The 22,723-nt window shown below is 39.2% G+C and overlaps 2 protein-coding genes across 3 annotated transcripts in view; both read right to left on the reverse strand.

The window, feature by feature from the left end:
- The window catches only part of LOC133990351 (leukocyte cell-derived chemotaxin-2-like), a 337,858-nt gene that overhangs the window by 145,809 nt on the left and 169,326 nt on the right, over positions 1-22,723 (reverse strand). The gene's annotated exons all lie outside the window — the stretch shown is intronic.
- The window catches only part of LOC133990347 (tissue factor-like), a 78,290-nt gene that overhangs the window by 27,102 nt on the left and 28,465 nt on the right, over positions 1-22,723 (reverse strand). For both annotated transcript variants that reach the window (XM_062428632.1, XM_062428631.1), the window contains exons 2-3: positions 19,589-19,703; positions 19,004-19,093 (exon numbers count right to left, since the gene is read on the reverse strand). In XM_062428632.1, the coding sequence (XP_062284616.1) occupies positions 19,004-19,093; positions 19,589-19,703 (205 nt within the window). The remainder of the gene's footprint in view (positions 1-19,003; positions 19,094-19,588; positions 19,704-22,723) is intronic.

A 22,723-nucleotide genomic window follows, 5' to 3' on the forward strand; every position in this document is an offset into this window, starting at 1 on the left:
TCTTTCTCAACAACCCTGAAATTCCTGATTGTGTTGGCAATAACGGGGCCACAGTGCAACATACAGTGTTTATCTTTTATGCCAGAAAATAAAATGAGATTCTTCTCTAAAGATTTCCATGAGACACATGAGCGGCCGTCGAACCAAGCCATGACAGGACGTAGCTGAAAGGATTGATGATACACTTTGAAATTTGGGAGGGTGAGCCCATCCTGATCTTTGGGTCTCTGTAGCACAGAAAAGTTTTGGATGGCCGTTATTCCAAATATATCTACGTAGCAGTTTATTGATTTTAACCAGGTAGTCTGGAGACGGAGAGCGCGGAATCATCATACTCAAGAAGTTAAGGCGAGGCAAAACATTCATTTTAATAACAGATAGACGCATAGGCATGAAGCCTGGTCCAATTTGCAAGATCACGTTCAACTTCCTTAAAACAAATTTCATAATTGCTCTTAACTATTTTCTGGAGCAAAGGGTGTATCTGTATGCCCAAGTATGTGATTTGAGTTACTATGGGGATCTGGCTTGATATTTTGATCTTAAAGCCTGACTGCTGTTTGAAATCCTAAAAAGCCGCTAATAGAGAGCTAACAGAGTTTTCTATGTCCGTCATGTATATGAGGACGTCGTCCGCAAAGGCCGACAGGGTGTGAGATGTCTGTCTAATTTGGATAGGGGACATGACAGAATTTTGCCTCAGGTGCTGTGTAAGCGGTTCAAGAGAAATGTGAACAGACTCCAGAGAACAGAGACCGCAGCCCTGTCTCGTACCACGGAAAATGGGAAAGGGGTTAGAGTTCAATCCGTTTGTGTTGACCATGGCCGAGGGGTTAGCATACAGAACCTGTATTCTTGATAAAAGCTTCACCTAGTTGAAATTTTCGCAATACAGCCCATAAATATTGCCACTCAACTCTATCAAAAGCTTTGGCAGCGTCGAGTGACAGAATCACGCATGACACCTGAAGCTGTTTAGATTCTTTGATTACGTGCATTAAACGCCTAATATTGTCAGCAGCAAGATGACCCTTCATAAACCCAGCTTGGTCAGTGTGAATTAGTTTATCCATATAACACTCCAGGCATAACTAGCAACTTTCAGATCCGAATTTATCAGAGATGTAATTAGAGCATTGTAATGGGTCCTTGCCCTTCTTTGGGAACAGTGAAATTAAAGCTACATTGGTGTGTTTGTGAAAGGCACCCTTTTCTAAGGCAGTCTGAATGGAGCTCAGAAGAACCGGTCCAAGGAGGAGAGGAGGAGATTTCCCTCTTAATATTTTACCCAGTGCAATTTTCAATTCCTGCAAAGTTACCTGGTGGCCCAAGTCTGCTGCCTCTTCTCCCTGTAGGGTGGGCAGATCCACCCGTTGCAGAAAATTGTTATACACTTCTGAGTCGAAAATGCCAGGCGACTTGTATAAGTTCTCATAGTACGCCTGGAAGGTGTTATTTATATCTGCTGGACCAAAAAAATCCTAACAAGCAGAGTGAATATTTCATTACTAACTCCATTACTAATTATTCTATCAATATTTAGTGCAATGGTGTTCCTTACCTCTAACAGGATTCACTCGTTTTTCATTAAAAAAATACATGTTCAAAAAGATCTCAGTCCAGATGACACAAATGCATTGTAGGCTGATACATCTATCATGTTATAAAAGATGACCAATGGCCAGCACGCAGTCACGCCCCCCCCCCCCCCCCCCTTGTAGCATTGTAATCAAGGATCATGCTTGGTTTCTGGTCCTCTCTTTTGCTGATTTCAGCATTTTTGTGCAGAGTGCTCATAAGCACAACATGTTTTCCCTTTTTGGGGCAGTAAGACATCAGGGCTGTGGTGTCTGTGAAGGCAAACATTGAAGATTGAGGGGCCCTGTCCTTGATTACCAGCAGCTCAGCAGGGAGTTCAGCCCTGTTCTTTCGGACAGTTCCGACCATTGTGAGCTTTCTCTTTAGAAGCTCCTGACCCAAATTGTAGTTTTGAAAAAATTGTCACAGGTTATGTTGTGCCCCCTGAGACCTTGTGCCATGTCGAGCACAACCCTTGTGCCCTGATTCTTCTCTGGGGCTCCTCCAACCGGCTTCCCAGTGTAAACCTGCTTGTTCAGTGCATAGCTGGTGTTTGCATCACATGCTGCCCAGATTTTTATCCCATATTTAGCTGGTTTGGAGGGCATGTATTACCTAAATGGGCAGCTACCTCTGAATGCCACCAGCCTTTCATACACTGTGATATTAGGGCCTGGGTTGTAGAGTAGTGGAAGTTGCTCTACCCACTTGTCCCACACTGTCCTAATAGCTGCCAGCTTGTCTCTCTCCCATCTACCAGCCCTTGTCTCTCAATTATCAAATCGGATTACTCTGGAGAAAATGTGAAAAGTCTCCAGAGACATTGTGGCTCGAAATATAGCCCTGCCTGTCTCTGCATCCCACAGACTGGCTGTCGATTCATCCTTCGACTTATAAACCCCAGCCAGGATGAGGAGCCCCAAATACGCATCTAAATGTGTTTCCAGCTCCTTCCACTTCTCCCCAAAAACACGCCTCCCTTCTAGATTAGTCATTTCCAGAATGATTTTCTGTACTGAATCTGGCATGACCAGCTCAAAAGCTGACTTGGTGTCAGTCACATGACTCACTGCCATCCTAGTGGGCCCTGGCACTGTCTTTATTATGTTTTCTGCAGACAGTTTTGCCTGACGCATATTTGGGGATGAAGACCACTGTATTTCACCATTTTTTGACATGAATGTCTTGCTTGGAGGAATAGGAATAGCAATTCCCTCATCTGGTTCAAAATCAGAATCATTAGATTCAGAATTAAGCTCAAGATAGTCTTCGTTTTCAGACACATCCTCCTCTATTTCACTGTCCGTAACATATCAGGAGGGTTAAGAGCCCTCTCCAGACATAAGCATTTTCCCTCCAATTCTTTGATCTTAAGATTCCTAACCTTTTTTTCACAGATAAAACCCTTGCCATCCACACTAGCCTAGCATCCTCAACAGAGCCTGTATTGTCTTGGAGAAATGTGGACAATTTAGTTCTAAACTCAGAGATAAATGCAGTGTCATTTAGAAGAGAGGTGTTGAAGCGCCATGTCTGAGATTTGAAGCCCATGTGGCTGGGAGAAATCTAACAGGTATTGTGCAATCTTTCAAACCACTTGAAATCCTATATGGTTCGCACAACAAAATAAAACACTGCTGAGGTCCTAGAAATCAAATTATCAGTAAAAGTGTGGATACCACAAGGGAGCTCTAGAGTCTTCCGACCATTGTGCTTGCTGTTCACATGACCCCTTTTTGAAGTACAGCCCCCTGTGCACTGTGGACTTCTGTTTTGGATTTGTAATTATGCATTCTCAATGGTCACACAAGAGGAACTATTTCTTGAATATAAGGACACAAACAGGTGTGTATAAAAGTCTGTCAGTGAAGTCCAAAATGGCTCGTCCAGTGCATGGTCCTGGCTAGGGCTGCACGATTTGGTGACACAGCCATATTGCACTTATTGTGGGAAATATTGTGATTACGATTTCAGTTGGGATATAATAAACAAAATGATATGAAGAGTGTATCATTACTGATGATTTTGAGAATCTAAGCACCACTAGCAAGGTGAAGTCCAAAACACTGGAACCAAGTCCATTGATTAAGCTCCACAGCTTTCACAAGGTTAGTGTTGTGATAATTACTTTATGCTCCTCTCACAGGTCCTGCAAACACATTTGTAATTATGCTTTGTTTACAGACTGGTCTTCACTTGTCATCTCTTTATTAGTTAGCATTTTCACTGCAATGTGTTCATCACATCTTTTTCTTTGTGCTGTTTAAGGTTCTGATTGCCACGTGACATAGAGAGTTTCAGTTGCGATGTTTTACAGAGTATCTCTTTCTGCTCGATGTCACTGAGCTGATCCAAAATATTTCCATATAGCAGAGGTTGCTTTCTTTTTTTTTTTGGGGCCACCACTTCAGTGTCGTCCTACTCATTAGCATCCATTTGCATCTGGTCTGTGGTCTGCACTCTGGCAAGTCATGTGACCATGCACTGCATGCGCTTCAGTGACTAGACAGAGAGGAGGGCAGTCTGTGAAGTATCTCCGCTCATAGTGCGTAGATGACCAAACTTTCTCATGGACACATTTTGTAAATGTACGTAAATCGCAGTCTGTTTTGCTGTTACATAATTGCACAGGCTGACATCGCGATTGCGATTACATTAATCATGCAGCACTAGTCCTGGCTGTGCCATCCTCGTTCCTGAAGGGTTGCGGTCGCTGGTTTATTGATTGGCAATGGAGTCAACTCTGTCAGAAAGCAGCGGGGCACAAAAGTTATCCGCTCCTCCCTGAGGAAATCCTTCCTGCTTCAGGCAACATTGAGATTTATGGGTTGCAACAGAGATCTCTCTCTGGGATCCAGTGATTGTGTTTGGCTGAACAGTGAGCGGAGTCTCCAAACTCATTGGGGAAAAGTACACAATCACAGTTTTCTCGTCAGTAATTTCTTTTTTTAATATGGGCAATTTCTGCCCATATGTCTTGGTTTATTTCTACATGACGTCCTGTCACTGAGGTTGGTTGTGGAATGATTCTGAGGACATCTTCAAAGATATACCACAAAGTATCCTCACGGTTTGGCCAGAAAAGCAGTTTTGCCCCACTTTGTGTGACTTTTGCATGTCCATTGACCTCAATAATAGTCCCAGGATAAATGTCATCATCATATTTGATGACACACCACTGTCTAATGATTATACATGTCCATTCATTCCTAGTTGATTTCATCTTAATTTAAAACAATGGGCCAGATGCAAGAACCACTCGTACGCACAGATTCGTTCTTAAACCATGCGTACGAGTGATTTACGAGGATTTGCCGCATTCACCAATTTCCTTGTATTTTGGATTTTCTCTTAGGTAAGAAAATGTACGAGTGGTGCAGACCTGTCGTACCTCTCACGCACAACCAACCTGCAGTCCTCCAAAGCAATAAAACACGACTGTTACTGTCTAATTGTCTAATGGCAGTGTGCCAACGATATCATGTCTTTTGGGGGAACTCCATTTCTTTCGGGGGGGGGGGGGGGGTTTGACATCATATACTATAAGCAAGATATGATAATCACTTAATGAACACATAACACCTCCACACGGGTACCCTCATCTCCAGCTTCTTCTGCCTGCTTGCCCTGCGTTGTCATCCTGGGTGTTAGCAGGTCTGTGCTGACAGCAGTCCAGCAGCAGGTGTAACATCAGCAGTTGAGCTTCAGAATCAACTGACTTGGATTTTCTTTTTAACATGCTGACTACCACTTCACATAGAAATGAATAATGACGATCTGCAGGCTGAGCGATTATTATATTGTCAGTATTTTAGAGACCTCTGAGTAATGGGTGTGAACTACAGGGGATGTAGAGAAGGGGGGGAAAGTGTATACTATGTCCCGTTCATTAAATTGCACTTCTTAATCCATAATCATGATGACATTACTCTGTTTGTAAAGTTATTAGGCTATTTAGTATAAAGAAGTAGGTTATTTAACAATTTAGGCAGATATATCAGTCATTTAAATTGACAATAGAAACTATGATATAATGCAAGCGTACAATATAAATATTAGCGGCCGAAACTACAAAGCGACTTGTCCACAGTTACTTTTCCACAATATAAACTGACTATTTATTAATAACTGTTATTCATTTAATTGAAATATTGCTTATCTTAGTAATAGTTTAACTCCCTGGCTGATGACATCCTCTGGTATAATTCATGTTCAGTCATTTTTGTTTTTATTTCTGTAACGGTGCAACAGCTGAGACAGCGTTCACAGCACGGGTCATTTTTCCTCATTCTTTGTCTTTCTCAGGACCTTTAATTCCACTAACACTAAATAATAATCGGTGTTTCTGTTGATCTATTTCTGAGAGTAGGACCTCAGTCTGAGAGTTCGTAAAGTTCTTATTCTTAGTCTTTAGTGCCATTTTCATGAATGGAGCTTCTCCACAACCTGCCGGTCGTCTGACCTTATATGGTATTTTGGGGGCGTCATTCATGTTAATTTACTATTCTCGGGAACGCGCGTTCATTTAGAACAGGTGGGATTCATCATGTTTACGAAGGTCATTTACGACTGTTTCCTGGTGATACGAGTGTTTGGTGAATCAGACGTGGCTCACTCGTAAATTCCACCTCACGAGAAAAGTACGACAGATTTAAGAAGAAAAATACGAACATATTCTTGCATCTGGCCCATTGTGTGTTGTGGAATGTACACTCAAAAATCTGCTTAGTTGAGCAGAGACAGCTGATATCTCTGTAAATTACTTTTCCTGGTGTAAGAGTGATTATCCGATACAGACGCATTGTTGAGGGAACCACCAGGAGTCGTTTTGGCATCCTCTGTACAGCTTTGTCCACAGCTTCCTCGTCAACACAGAACAGCTGTACAGAGGTCCGGACATTCAGTAGATGGTCGTACAATTGCTTGGCATTTGCAATGTCTTTTCCCTCACTCACCAATCTGTCTGCTGTTCTTTTTTAAACACCACCCAACGCATCTGTAGGACCTTTATCATGTCCAGCTTCAAAAAAGCTCCACGTGCCAGAGTTACCTGCTGCTGAGAGGATGCGAAATGAACAGCCTGAATTTCTTTTCTTTTTCATGAGCTCACAGTAGTGGATGTATTACATTTGAATGTTGAATTGATTCATTGTGAAAACTCTCAGCTCATTCTGGAACATGTCAATCATATCTCCTAGAGAGCACGTTGTATATATTCTTATGCAATGACAATAATCTTACTCTTACTCCATCTCCTTTTTCACAGGCATACGGACTGGTTGTGATTCTTTCTCACTTTCTTTGTTTTTCTTCCTCTTTTTTCCCAGTTCAGTTGTCCACTAAACAAATTTCACTGGAGCCTCAGGATTATCGTTAGAGTTGAGCTGAAAGGCATTACTGCTGCATTCACCCAACATCACTTCTAGTCCTGGTGACTAGAAGTGATGTTATATATATATATATATATATATATATATATATATATATATATATATATATATATATATATATATATATATATATATATATATAATGTGTAGGAAGTAGCTTCATAAATTCCTGTAGTACAGTTAACAGTAACAAAAAATAGCAAAAAAAGAACAGTCAGTGAATAGCAGCAATTTCAGTCTGTATGGTATGTAGTGATAGTAATAATAATAGTGCTGGGGGGGGTTGGGGCAGTGGTGTAGTCCAGGGTATACGCGGGTATATGGCGTATACCCCTTTTATTTTTCAGTCAGCATTGCGTATACCCACTTCTAAATCTCCCCTGATGCGCACCATTCAGTAGTATCTGCGAGCCAAATTGCCCATATTTTTCCTAGGATGGTCAAGCCATGACCCACGCTACTCTGCCTCTAATTGGCTAGTACTCGCTGTCAATCTAATCAGTAAACTGATGAGCCAATCGGATGCAGGGAAGCGTGGGCCATGCCGAGGTAAATATTGCTAACAGACAAGTTTACTTTTACAAGTTTACTTGCATTTAGGATATGCAATGAACTGGTAAGTTTAGGTAGATTGCTAGTTTGGGTAACTTCTGAAACAGTGGACACAGAGAACAGTGCAATACAAATAATACAACATGTTGCCGGTGAGATGCAGAGCAAAATCGTCAGTAGCATTATAGCATCATCCTTAAATTAGCTGTCCTAATTGACGAGGCATCTTCTTTAAGTCACAAAGCAGTCATGACAGTTTCTATTAAAGCATCAATTCAAAAAGAAAGCACTTTTAAGTTTATCTGATTGATTTTGATGTGTGGAAGAGAATGATATGTGTGGTTTTTTTAATCTAAGGTGAAATATGAACAAGGATGCATTGTCAAATTCAGATCTGAAGTATTTTATTTAAATAAATGTTCAAAAAATAACTGAAACACCATGTTTGCATTCATGCAGGCTTGCCTGTGTGACCATTAATACCTATAAATTGCTCCTGATCAAGTCATGTTAATTTTATGATAGTGGCACATCTGGCCCACACTATCTGTTGCAAATCAGCTGTTCAAAGAGACAGTTTATAAAAGAAACTACTGACTTGCCAAATGAGAGAATAGGTGTCATTCCTTATTCCACAGTGTAGATGGACTAATAGTTCACTCAAAATGCATAGTGCTTCCGGTAACGTCATGACCAAGGCAACAGCCTGACTTCAAAGCTCCTGAGGAGAGTCTTTAAAAAACTAGCCAAAACGTAATTTTACTTTTCTTTTTAATTAAAAACAATCACACCAAGTAATCATTATGGCGAACCTTTGAAAAGAATCGGAAAAGAAGGCCAACAAACCACTGAAGGCGTCTAAATACCATCAAACTGATTCTGGGCTAAGTGAGGAAAGCGTGGCGGCAGTGCTAGCCAAGCTGCGCACGTTAAGGAAGGAGCACACTGAAGCTTCTAAGGATACCAAAGAATCCTTAACGAGGGTAGAAACTGCTCTTAGTGAGGTGGCGGACAGGACAACACAACTTGAACAACGAATGACAGACTATGAAGAGAGACTGGTGGACACGGAGGAATAAACTCGACGAAATGAAAGAGCCCTCCACCACCTGCTCCATCAAGAAGCTAGCGTGGCTGCCAATTGTGAGGATCTCGAATCGAGAGCGAGAAGGAACAACCTACGCATCTATGGAGTGAAAGAGAATGAAGAAAACAACAGCAACATGTTGGATTTCATAACCAACGCTCTCTAACCATGAAGCCGAAAGCTGAGGACCCCATCGTCCATCATCGTCCGACTTTTGGACTACAGGGATAAGGAGATGGTTATTCAAGAAGCGTGGAAACGTTGTGGAGGAGTGCCATATAAAGGTCAGAAAATATTCTTCGACCAAGACTACACTGCTGACACTCAGAAGAAACGCAAAAAAGTCAGGGACATAATAAAGCAACTGAAAGAGAAGAACATTAAAGCGCAATCGCCATTTCCAGCATCTAGATTCCCGCGTGAAGACCTTCGCAACCCTCGGGGATGCAGCTGAAACTCTCAAGGTCCTGGGTATCCATGTTGAATGTGATGAACGGGAAACTCTTCTCACTGAACTTTTACAGAACAACTGGACGAATACAGCACACAGGCATAACTTGATGACCAACGCAGACCTTAAAAGTTTTCTTCACAAAGACTAACACCTGTAAAGATATCAAGTGCAGTAAGTAGGTCTTGGTTAATTCAGGCAGGGTATGATTCATATCCTAGCTGTAAGATGGACACATTTTGGCTAGTGTATTCATAGAAAGCTATGGTAATATGTGTAAAAACAGACTCTCCTCATTGGAGGAGTTCTTGTGTCCACCCCCCCCCCCCCCTCCTGCAGCCTATAGGCCATAGCAAAGACGTTTGATTTGCGTATAGCCTCTCGCACATAGTGCACACCCCCGGAGAGACAGGTCACAACTCTCCGTCCTTGTTGAGACAGATGCGTTTTGAATCAGTCGGGCTTTTGGAAGTCAGTTCTTTCTTCCTGTTGATTGTGTGTTCTTGTTCTTTATATTGTTTGATTTTACATGTAAACGGTATATCTGTTTAGTCATATAAGGTGCATTATGTTTATATAGAAGAAAGGGTGTTTATTTTAAAAGTTATGAAGGGGTACAGACGTCTATATGAATAAGTTAAATATAGTCAGCTATAATGTCCATGGTTTGAACCATCCTATAAAACGGGAAAAAAATATTCAATCAGTTGAAAAAAACACATTGTTCAATTGCTCTGCTGCAAGAGACTCATTTAAATGAAAATGAACATGTGAAACTAAGAAGAGAATGGGTTAGTCTAGTGTACAGTGCTTCCCATGGAAAGAAAAGAGGGGTGGCCATTTTAATAAATAGATCTTTGGCTTTCAGTACTGAAAAGGTGGTACAGGACAAATTAGGAAGATTTGTAATGGTGGTGGGAAGTGTGGGGGAGCTTGAATTCTTGATTCTAAATGTTTATGCTCCAAATGAGCACGACCCAAGTTTTTTCAAAGAGCTGGCAAATACAATAACAGACAGCTCCAGAGGAATGTTGATAATAGGAGGAGACTTTAATGCAGTACAAGATGGAAAGATGGATAGGACGCCAATGGAAAAGGGACCTCCAAGCCCTAAAACACATACATTAAATAATTTCATTTCTGAATTAGGTCTTGTGTCTACAAGGAGACATGGAGCCCCAAGGGGAAAGACTTCAGTTTTTTCTCCAATGTGCATAACAGTTATTCTAGAATTGACTTTTTCTGTATTCCCCCACAATATATGTATAAGGTAATTGATTGTCATATTGAACCTATAACCTTAAGTGACCATGCTCCAGTAATGCTGAAACTACACTTAGGAACGCACCCTTTCTTCAAGTACTGGAGAATGAATTTATCAATACTGAATAACACTGAAAATGTTGAGGAGTTGAGGCAACATTTAAATGAATATCTTGAAACAAATGATAATGGATAAGTCAACCCTACAATACTATGGGAGGGAGCAATAGTAGTTATGAGAGGGAAAATAATACAGGTTTCATCCAAACTGAAGAGAAAGCGACTGGAGGAACAGCTGAGGCTAGAAAATAAAATAAAGTTGTTAGAGAAGCAACACAAGGGCACAGGTTCAAGCAATGTTATAACTGAACTTAAAGAAGCAAGAAAAACCTTAGATAAACTGTTATCACTGAAGGCAGAAGGAGCTCTAAGATTCACTAAACAGAGGTATTACGAGACTGGGAACAGAGCTAGCCGTCTTTTAGCTTTTCAACTTCGCAAAGCCCAAGCTAACCGAACTGTCGCTGAAGTAGTTCATCCAACAAAGGGTACAACAGTATCACACCCCAAAGAAGTGGTAGAGGCATTGGCAACATTCTATCACAATTTATATAAGGAACCCAGGTCACAAATGACAACCGATAACACCAACGTCTTCCTTAAAAATGTAAAGCTCGACACATTATCAGAGGAAGCATCATCACAAATGATATCACCCATAACAGATGTAGAAATAAGACATGCAATAAAGAGATTAAAAAATAATAAATCCCCAGGAGTTGGCGGCCTCTCTGGAGAATATTATAAGTGCTTAATTAACGACCTAACACCAGTGTTAACTGAGGTGTTTAGTTATGCCTCTCTGAGGGTAACCCTCCTGAGACCTGGTCACAGGCCATCATATCGGTGATACACAAGGAAGGAAAAGATCCAACACTATGTGAAGGATATAGACCAATTAGCCTGTTATGTAATGACCAGAAATTGTTGACAAGCATCTTAGCACAAAGAGTTCAGAGACATATTGGATCACTTATTAAGTCAGACCAAACAGGGTTTATTCCATGCAGACAGGGTGCTAATAATATAAGGAGAGCTTTAAACATAATTACCTATGCAAAGAAAAATAAACAGACGTCAATGCTTATAAGCTTTGATGCACAGAAGGCATTTGACGCTGTGAATTGGGAGTTTTTGTTTGAGACATTGTCTGGGATGGGCTTTCATTCAAAATGTATAAGGTGGGTAACAACTATATATAAACAGCCAAAAGCAAGAGTCAGAGTGAATGGATGCTGCTCGAAGTTCTTTGACCTGCAGCGAGGGGTGAGACAGGGAGATTGTCTTAGCCCCCTGCTTTTTGCCATAAACATTGAACCCTTGGCAGCATCTATAAGACAGAATAAGAATATAAAAGGGATAATGGATATGGGAAATACAGAACATAAAATATTATTATATGCGGATGACATTTTAACCTGCATAAGTGATGCTATTGTTTCTGTACCTGCTCTAATGAACACTCTTAAAGAGTATATACTCTGGATATCAGATTAACGAGTCCAAGTCTGAAGCTATGATGTTAAAGGGGCAGTGGCCTACACAATTAACAGGAAGACTTAATTTTCGCTGGTCACAAAGATTCAGATACTTGGGAATATTTCTCACTACTGATCTATCAAAAATGTTCACAGTCAATTATGAGAAGTTGATGAATTGTATAAAAGCAGATCTTATTAGATGGGAAATATTACCACTCTCTTTGATGGGAAGAGTGGAGACTATTCGAATGAATATCCTCCCCAGACTGCTTTTTCTTTTCCAATTTTTGCCTATTCTTGTCCCCTCAGCTACTTTCACCACTATAGAGAGATGGTTTTCTAAATTCATATGGCAAAGCAAACCCCCTAGACTTAAACTCAGAAGATTACTATGTACAAAAATCAATGGAGGCCTGAATTTACCTAATTTGAAACATTATTACTGGGCAGCCCAATTATGATCCATGGTTTCCTGGGTATCTCAAGAAAAAGATACTGTTTGGGTAGGAATGGAACAGTCCGAATGTCTAGATCAGTGGTCTCCAACCCTGCTCCTGGAGAGCTACTGCCCTGCATGTTTTAGGTATCTCCTCACTCTAACACACCTGATTCTAATAATCAACTCGTTATCAAGCCCTTTGACGAGCCTCAGCTGCTTGATAACGAGTTAGAGTGAGGAGATACCTAAAACATGCAGGGCAGTAGCTCTCCAGGAGCAGGGTTGGAGACCACTGGTCTAGATGTTCCATTGAACTCCCTTCCATTCCTTAACTTAGACACCGATAGGATGAAAAAGCTTACAAACATATGGGTTAAAAATAGTCTGAGAGTTTGGTCTACTGTAAGAAAAAAAATACAATCACCTATGACCATATCCAGAGCCATTAGCATAGCTAAAAATATAGAATTCACTCCAGCAAGACTAGATAAGGGTATTGAAAGATGGAAAGACAAGGGTTTGAAGGTCTTGGACCAATTATTTGAGCGAATTGTATTAAAGTCATTTGAACAAATTAAAGAAAAGTATGATTTAGCAACTGAAGACTTTTTCAGGTTCTTACAAATAAGAGACTATCTAAAGAAACATAAAGAATGGGAAGAGCTTTGTTCCCTACCATCTAAAACAGAGTATATTTTCATTTCAACTATACAGGGAACAGTGACAAAAAACATTCATAATCACATTTATATAAGGCACTACAAGAAAATCTGGGAGAAAATAACCTGGATATTAGAGAAAAATGGGAATTGGAGATGAATACAATAATATCTGACAAACAGTGGGAAACTTCATTTGAACAGGGGCATAAGGTAACAAATAGCCTCAATTGGAGGGAATATGGTTGGAAGCTGAGAATGAGATATTTTAGAACACCTCTGGTTACATCAAAGTGGAGTAATACTTCACCTGAGTGTTGGAGGGGTTGTGGCTTACTGGGGGACCACACACATATTATGGGATTGTCCAAAAGTATTAGAATATTGGAAAAATATACAAAGAGAAATAAAGCAATGCTTATCTGTAGACCTACCGATGGATCCAATACATTTTTTATTGGGCATAGTACCTGAGGACTTTCTGGAATATAGCCATACAAAACTGTTAAGGACAATTCTGCTAATTGCAAATAAAGTCATAACGGCCTCCTGGTTGAAGCCACAGCCCCCCACGATAGTCGATAGACTATCTAGACGATAGTTTTACAGCTAAAGTCAGAAGCATTCCTCAATAACTGGACCTCTATTGTGTTGCATCTCCACTTAATATAGCCTTATATATATATATATATATATACCTTTATCTTTGTTTTTGTTTTTGTGTCTTCTCTGCTGGAACCGGAAGACAGGTCCAGGAATAACAATGTATTAACCTATTGAAGGATGTCGATCAGTCTTTAAGTATTTGACCCTCGTGGGCTATGCCTTCAAACCATGGACTACCCGTCTGAACCCCCTAAGACTGACATAATTGGTATTCATCTTTATGCCATATAAGAATTTGTTTTGATGCACTGTATGACTGATGTGAAAACAAAATAAAAAGAAGTTCAAAAAAAAAAAAAAGTGCATGTCTCTCACTAGTCTGTGGGTCAGTATTGGTTTAGTAATTTCATAATCCTTCCTCCCTGAGATCAAGCAGGAGAAATTATGTGACAATGAGCAAATACTACTGACGGATTTTTGGGTAAACTAAATAGAGTAGTCTTACATGTCACTGTTACTAAAACAGGGCATTTTTCTGGGCTGCGTTAGAGAATTTAGCTTCCTGACAGCTTGGTGGATGAAGCTGTTTGTCTCATCGTTCTTGGTGATGAGACCCACCAGAGTTGTATCATCCGCAAACTTCACCATGTGATTGGTGCTGTAGGTTGGTGTGCAGTCGTGAGTAGGCATGGGCTGATAAAAAATTCTGACGGTATGATAACTAGGGCTGTAATCAACCAAAGAAAATCTTGGTCGACTGAAGTCCTGAAATTTCGACTAAAAGTAGACTGGGGGGGGGGGGGGGGGGGGGGGGGGGGATTAATTAGCTGCGCAGTACTTGGTAGCCTTGTCCGCCTAAATGAATTATTAAAAAAAAAAACATAAAAAACTAGTAGGCTATTTTGCAGTATATTAAATTGTTTTTGACCTAATTATTTTGCACTGAAATGACACACTCGTGTCTGTCGGCTCTGACAGCGTTGCATCACGTGCAACTGCTCAATATCATAACCTATGATTTCCGAAAATAGTACTATGTCAACTAGTCATATTAGCACAAGAACTGTTGAGGAATATGCAACATCATTTAGACAATTGTTTTTGTCATATGTTATAATAACTGACAGACACTATCATTTCAGCCGTTGGAGAGGCTGAACATAGGAGCTCAGCTTCATCTGTCTGGGGATGCTACTGTCGTTGTGGGCGGGTGCGCCTGCAGTTCTAAAACGATTATTAGAATAAAACATTGAAATATGCCGATTCTGATATGTTCATATAGCCTACTCAAAACAGACGGGTCAACATAACGCAGACAAGTTAGCATACCGTTTTTAGGTGATATGCCATGTTCAGACATCCCAACCTGCAGAAAGTCATTTCAGGGAGGTCCATTCCGGGGGGTGGGGTTACACTAGGTGTCTGTCCGGGGGCGGGAGCGGGGGGGGGGGTGCGATTGGTCTAATCAGCGGCAACACACAAGTTATTAGAACGCTTTGCTCTCACTCGCTGCATTTATAGTCACACAAACACACACACGCGCGCTGTCACTCACTGGTGCCCACTCTTGCTCGTTCACTCCACATTCCGGGAGAATACGTCTCATTTGCAGGCGTCAGTTATCTATTTTTGTAAAATGCTGCCACACTGCCGATGTGTTTGACATGGTAGAGGAGGACGCTCACAATTAAATAAATATTCAGCAAACCACCAGACCAAGGCCTTCTAGTACTTTCTTCAATCTGTCTCCATTGGGTTGGGCTTATCCAAAAAAAGTGAAAACAAGGGGGTTGTTCTGAAGACAGACTGTTACCTGTGAAACAGGGGTGCTCTGAAAACACCCCCATTAGCAATTGGTGCTTTCTAACCTGATGAAATTAACACAGAAAAAAATCGACCAATCAGAATTTTGGTTGACACAACTCTTGATATCATCTGACGCACTCCTCTGGAGGGACTTAATTTTTTTCTATTTGTTTCCACGTTTTTGATCGAGGGGATTCAGATGCATGGGTCAGGAGGCTGGGTCTCTGGATGCGTTTCTGGTATTCCTTTTTTTTTTTTTTTTGTGGGGTGTGACATGCAGCAAAGGACCTCTGGCTGGGATTCAAATCAGGGTCGGCTGCCTATGTGGCATGCGCTCTAACCACTCGCCCACCTGCGCGCCTGGTATTTCTTTTTTAGCAAAATCTTTTAATATTTGAATTTTCTGTATAATTTGGAATTTGCCTGTTTTATTTTTCTTTGTCCTGACCTCCATTGTCTGAAACAATCAAATCTGCTTGTCTGCCCTGCATTTCTCCTTTTGTACCACCTATTTCTGTTTTTCTGGAAATTTTCTGCCCTTTTCATAGGGTGGGCATCTCGCCGTGCCCTGTATTGCCGTTGCCTGTCTGCTGCTAACAGCTTCATCCTCCTAAAACAGAAATGATTAAATATACTTAACCTATCTGTCTAAAAACAGAATTTCATGTATTTTCCTCATATTATTATTATTATTATTTTTTAATTGAAATAGAGATTCCCTTCAATATCACAAAAACAGATTTGACCCATAATGAATCTGCTGTCCGTGTATTCTCAGCATTTTTACTAAATAATGACAGAAGAAAGCTTGCGTACTCCAGAAGTTTCCTGCCAAAGGAAGTGACATCACTTGGTGCAGGTCATACGTGTTTTTTGAAAGTCTTTGCAGTTTTTTATGCAGTTTTATAACAGAGGTAACAGAGTTGACAAGAACATTGGGACAGATACAAAAAAATGTATTACTGAAATTTGATATTATACCGAAAAAAGATATTCTAAACAACTGATTTTATAAATACAAGAAAACCTAAAAATTAGCCTGAATTATTTTATGTTAATTCAAATTGAATATGTGAATCAAGAGTCGAAGACAGTCAATAATGTGTGGGGTACTGTAAGAGTCATTTAGTTAATATTTGATGTATAAATTGTCCTTAAAATATTATATATTATTATTATTATACATTATTATCAGTGAAAGGTTAATGTAATTAGGGCCCGAGCGGCGACTGCAAGTCGCCTGGCGAAAGCCCTATTGAAATTCGTTCATGCCCCAACGTGCAAGTGACCCCAAAGTGCAAGTGACCCCAAAGTAATCAAGTAATCATGTGGTATGGAAGACCCCCGGGGAAAAATGCTATATTGAAATTGTAATGTTTATTATTATTATTATTATTATTATTATTATTAGGGCCCGAGCGGCGACTGCAAATCGCCTGGCGAAAGCCCTATTGAAATTCGTTCATGCCCCAACGTGCAAGTGACCCCAAAGTAATCAAGTAATCAAGTAATCATGTGGTATGGAAGACCCCCGGGGAAAAATGCTATATTGAAATTGTAATGTTTATTATTATTATTATTATTCTTCCGACATTTCGTGCCCCAATTTCGCCCCTTTCCCAAATGCGAAAATGCTAATACTTTTGCACGGACGTCCGGCCTCATCCGAAATTCGATATTTTTGGGTGGTCGCACATGGTCGACGCAGAATGGCGGAATAGCGCCCCCTACAAAGTCCAAAAATGCCCATAGGGAATTTTGCTAACTTTGTCCTATGCTCACAAAATTCGGTACACATATGTATTATACCCACATATGCAAAAAAGCCTCTTGACTTCATGACCTCAACCCAACAGGAACATTACATTAACTAGTCTACCCCCCCAAACTAAACTGGTCTTCTGGAACTTTTTAACTTTTTTGTTGTGATGTCTGTTCATAGTCAGATTATTGAACAGTCACACTGCAAGTTGATGTTAGTATGCTCCAAATATTTTACATCCAGTAACTAGGCCATGCATGGAACTAATCTGTTCTTAACCTGGCACCTCATCCTACACAAATGAGCCTTTTACATAGACACACATCTACACACTATTTGTCTTGACCAACATGTGTTCAACACACCAAGGCAGAACAGTGAGGTCACACTCTCTTTGGCCTTTGGCTCTTTTGTCTTACCTTGTTCATAGAACAAAGGAACATGTTGTTCCAGCACCACCTCTCCCTCAACCCCAACCGGTAACTATTAATCAGATATCCAAATTGACTTAATCAATCTTTTTCCCTGAATCCAAGGTGGTGCCCCACTATTATTCTAAATAATTTCTATTGGTTTTACTTAGGGCTGTCATTGGAAAAAAAATTAAATTGCGATTTATGCATGATTGTCATGAGTTAACTCACGATTAATCGCAAATTTTAATCTGTAATTGTATTTAAATAAATAAATGTACTTCAAAGGTATATTTTTCAAGTTTTTAATACTCTTATTAACCTGGGAGTGGATACATATGTTTGTTTATGCAAATGTATATTTATTATTATTGAAACATCCAGAACAATGAAATACTGCATGCTCCAAAAATCTGCTGTCAGGTATGATATCTGTTAGGAACTAGTTACATTCACTCACCCATTTACACACACAGGGCCCTATTGTTAGTTTCAGACGTATTGGTCTCAAAATGAGGTGGTTTGGTGCGTTGTAGGCACATTGCTATTTTAAGGCAGAGGAAATCGATTGCACTACTAACCAAAAAAAAAAAAAAAAAAGGTCTGAAGTCACTGTTGTATATTTCACTGTTATTTTAAGGGTGCATTGACAAGATTTTAATAGGCTGTTAAAAGGAATTTGCGTTAATGCGTTATTAACTTTGACAGCCCTAGATAAGTATTACTGACAGCAAAACCTGTAACCAAAGCCCAACAATAGAGAAATGGCTTTATGATGGCTCATAAAAAACATACCCTAGTTCACGTCGCTTCATTATAGATTGTTACAATGAAATTGATAATAGTTGACTGCTTAAACTGGATAATCTGTTTTAAGGTTATTCAGTATAACAACACTGTTGCTCATCTGCATGTAGATGGTATAGGCCTCTATTTTCATAGTAGTAAATTGAAACCTGCTGAGTGTGGTCACCCTGGTCTCATTACCACTGGTCCACACTACTGAGCTAGGTGTGATGATCCTGATATGGGTGTGATATGAATAATTTATCTACTCTCCATTTTTTTTCTGAAGAGGCTGGACAAAACACAGTCCATAGAATATTATACTTTATCATTATTGAACTATCAAAAAATAATAATTTAATAGTTATAACCCAACATGTGACTATATGATTTGATAAGTAAGAACTAAGAAAAAGTTGTGAAGTCAAGATGCATAAATATGCTTAAGTGTTTAAATTGAATAAGATTAGATTTAATAAGAAGACTTTAATCAGTATTTTCTGATTTTTTTTCATTCGAAATCAATAAAATGTGCATACAATTTAAAGTGAGTTATGTCAATGGGGATTTAAGTCACTAATACTACCACATAGTAATATTATATAGGACTATAAATGATGAACAAAGAACAAGAACAAACAACTTGACTAAAACAGTGTAATTTTCCTACCTGTTGAGGGGATCAAGGCAGTTGGTCAGATCACATTCTGATTCTGATACTCGGATGCAGTCAGGACTCTCCTCCCAGTTACTGTCATCCCTGAGAGTCACATGACAAACCAGACAAAACATAATAATAATACTTTAAATAAAAATTAGTTAAAAAAAACTAAGGACGGCTGACATTCTAAAATGTTCTATCCCTGACATACTGACATGACTTGACACCTTTAAAGATAAATACAGTTTTTAAAAAAAAGATTAAATGTCACTGGACACAATGACACACTGTGATATTCAGTGTAGGAGCACACTAAAAATAAAAATATAGATTAATATAAAAAAAGGTAAGAGTATGTCATAACTGTGTTCTTTATAAGACAAATGTGTGCAAACACATTCCAGACTACTTTGTAATTAAAATGTGCATCATGTAGGAATATACTGATTATTGTCTAGAATGAGCAGAAAATAATGTACAATACAAGTTAAAGGACACACCTCCTGAATGGGAAAGTGAACTACTCTCAATTTGGTTTCTTCCTTAATTAGTCCACTTCTCCAGTAACACATACAGGAATGCATATGAACTCACCAAGAGTACAGGACAGTGTATGTGTCGTTAGATGAAGTGGTAGTCCAGGTGAGGATTGTTTTAAAGTCCAGAGACACCCAAAGTACGTTCTCTGCTTTGGGCAGAGAGACACCATCTATGAATGACAGTAGGACATTTGAAGGATAGGTCTGAGTTAGACAAATCAAGTAGGTATTTTCCAAGGTAGCTGTGTTTTTTAGAACAAAACATCCCTTCCCCCTTTTTTTCCCTGGAGGTTCCTTGATTTGTGTATGTTAGACTGCTGGAGCTTCACATAAGCTTCAGCTAAACTTTAGTCATTCTTACACATAATCAGGTCTGTAAGTTTAGTCCATGATCACTTACATCAAAATCATTTTAAAAGGAGATCTCTTTGCAGCTTTCTTGTATGAACATGAAGAACAAATACAACTACCATCAGTGGTTTCAATGCACATGTGAATATGTGAGCATTGTATTAGGACAGTTCAAAAGATGTGAACTTGCCCTTTAACACCAGGGCTAATGGGTCACATTTTAAATGGTGGTCGAGTGGTTAGAGCACATGCCACGTACGCAGCCGACCCCGGTTCGAATCCCAGCCGGAGGTCCTTTGCTGCATGTAACAACCATGTTTCCTATCTGTCAACTTCTGAATAAAGCATCATCTGTGAGTATCTATGTTATGTACTGTTACATTTTCATTACATTTCATGATATTTGTGATTAGGATGCTTTAGTGAACTTTGTTAGATATGTGTCGAAATGACTTGTGCTAACCTGGTTTGTAATGGTAATTGGTATTGACTAAAATGAAGTGCAAGTGCATAATTATAATCTAATAGACATTTATAATAACATTTCATACATTTTGGTTAATTTAAAATGTATATGATAAGCTATGTAGCAGTAAGCCATAGTTACTTTGTCATAGTACCTCTTATGTTTTTGTTTTGAAGGATGGGGCTTTTTGTATTCCACATGTATCTCCTTTATTGCATGACAGACTTGTTTACATCATGCAGACCTGCCAACCTGTACACATTTTTGCGTACCAGGCCCGCATTTTGACATCAAAGTACATTTGTTATTTTAAAAGTAAGCAAAAAGCTCGACAATGCCCTGTGAAATATGTTCACAGAAATATGTGACAATGTCAATACGTGACTTGTGTACAAACTCTTAAGGTCAAATTCCATGGTGGGGACACGTAATGTGTCTAATTTATGCCCCCCCATGGAAACAATACCAATGTAAAATAAACAAGTTGGTTGGATTCATCTGGCTTTTTTGACAGATATAATTGAGTATCGTCCGCATAACAATGCAAATCCGAATAATATTAATGGAAGCATATTTAAGGTGAATAGTATTGGTCCAAGCACTGAACCCTGAGGAACACCTTGTCTAACTTTTGTTTGGATGGAGGATTTATCATTAACATGTACAAACTAAAATCAATCTGATAGATAGGACTTAAACCAGTTTAATGCAGTTCCTTAATTGCCAATTAAATGTCCAAGTCTCTGTAACAGGATTTAATGATCAATAGTGTCGAAGGCAGCACTAAGATCTAACAGGACGAGGACAGAGAGAAGTCCATTGTCGGATGAAGGTAATTTGTAACTTTCACCAGTGCTGTCTCTGTGCTGTGATGAGCTCTAAATCCAGACTGAAAATCCTCAATTAAACTATTACTATATAGAAAGTCACACAGCTGATTGTTCTCAAGGATCTTAGAGAGAAAGGAGAGGTTAGATATACTGTAGGTATACAGTAGTTGGCTACATCCTCCGAATCAAGAGTAGGCTTTTTAAGAAGAGGTTTAATTACAGCTACCTTAAAGGACTGTGGTACATATCCTGTTACTGAAGACAGATTGATCATATCTAATAAGGAAGTGCTAACTGAGGGAAAGACTTCCTTAAGCAGCCTAGTTGGAATCGAGTCTAAGGTTTGGATGAAGTAATCATTGAAGTTAATTCTGTAAGGTCGACTGGAGAAAAACAGTTTAAATAAATATTGGGTTTAAAAACAGTTTCTAAGTTTCCTATGTTACAGGATAAATCAGTGTCTATTGAGCAGGATGTGATTCATTTTGTCCATAATAGTTAGAATTGTATCGTCTAGTTTGGTGGAATGCCATATTCTTTCAAATTTTCGTGAAGTTTGCTTTTATTGTCGAGTTTGAACAATATAGTCGATCTGGGAGGGACTAAAATCAGAATAAGAAATCTCTGTTCTATTGAGACATGGTATTGAATTCAGTACTGATGGAATTATTTCCTTAAATTTAGTGACAACACTATCAGACAGACATCTAGTAAGAACATTGTTTGTCTAATGGCGGTCTGATAAAAAAGGATTTTGAGGGAAAAATATTAAATGTTCAACTTTAATACCATATGTCAGGACAAGGGCGAGGGTGTGGTTATGACAGTGAGTGGATTCATTCACATTTTGAGAGAAGCCAATTGAATCTAATAATGAAATAAATTCAGTGTTAAGGCTATCATTATCCATGTCCACATGAATATTAAAATCACTTACTATAATTACTTTATCAGTACTGAGGACTAAATTTGATAAAAACTCTGAGAAGTCAGATAAAAATTGGGCAAACGGGCCAAGAGGACGGTAGATTACAACAAATAAAACTGGCTGTAAGGTTTTCCAGGTTGGGTGCGAAAGGCTGAGAACAATACTTTCAAATGATTTATAATATATTTGTATTGAGCATCAATGATACAAGGAATGTACACAAGAATAAAACATAGGAAAAATCCTTGGAACAATGCTCACATATTATTTTCATTATTTTCTACCCTTGTTTCTACCCTTTGTATAACAACTCCGCTGCCCGTCCGTCCCACCCACCTGGAACATGTAGGACACCCACCCAGATGAGAGGAGAAAACATATATATTAGTCCGGTTCAATATATGTTTTTGTGGGATTTTTCTAGGGGATTTGCTAAACTATACATTTTTGGAAAGGTTATGGTATAAGGAGTCAGAAAATCAATGTTTGCATTTGCACAGATGTTTATGTGGCGGCCATATTGAATTTTTAAAAAATGGCCGACATAAAACTTTAAATATTAATATCTCGGCTTCTGAATAAGCTGAACTGTTGATTTTAACTGCTATACCCACA

This window comes from Scomber scombrus, chromosome 11, assembly GCF_963691925.1.
Source record: "Scomber scombrus chromosome 11, fScoSco1.1, whole genome shotgun sequence".
Lineage (NCBI taxonomy): Eukaryota > Metazoa > Chordata > Actinopteri > Scombriformes > Scombridae > Scomber > Scomber scombrus.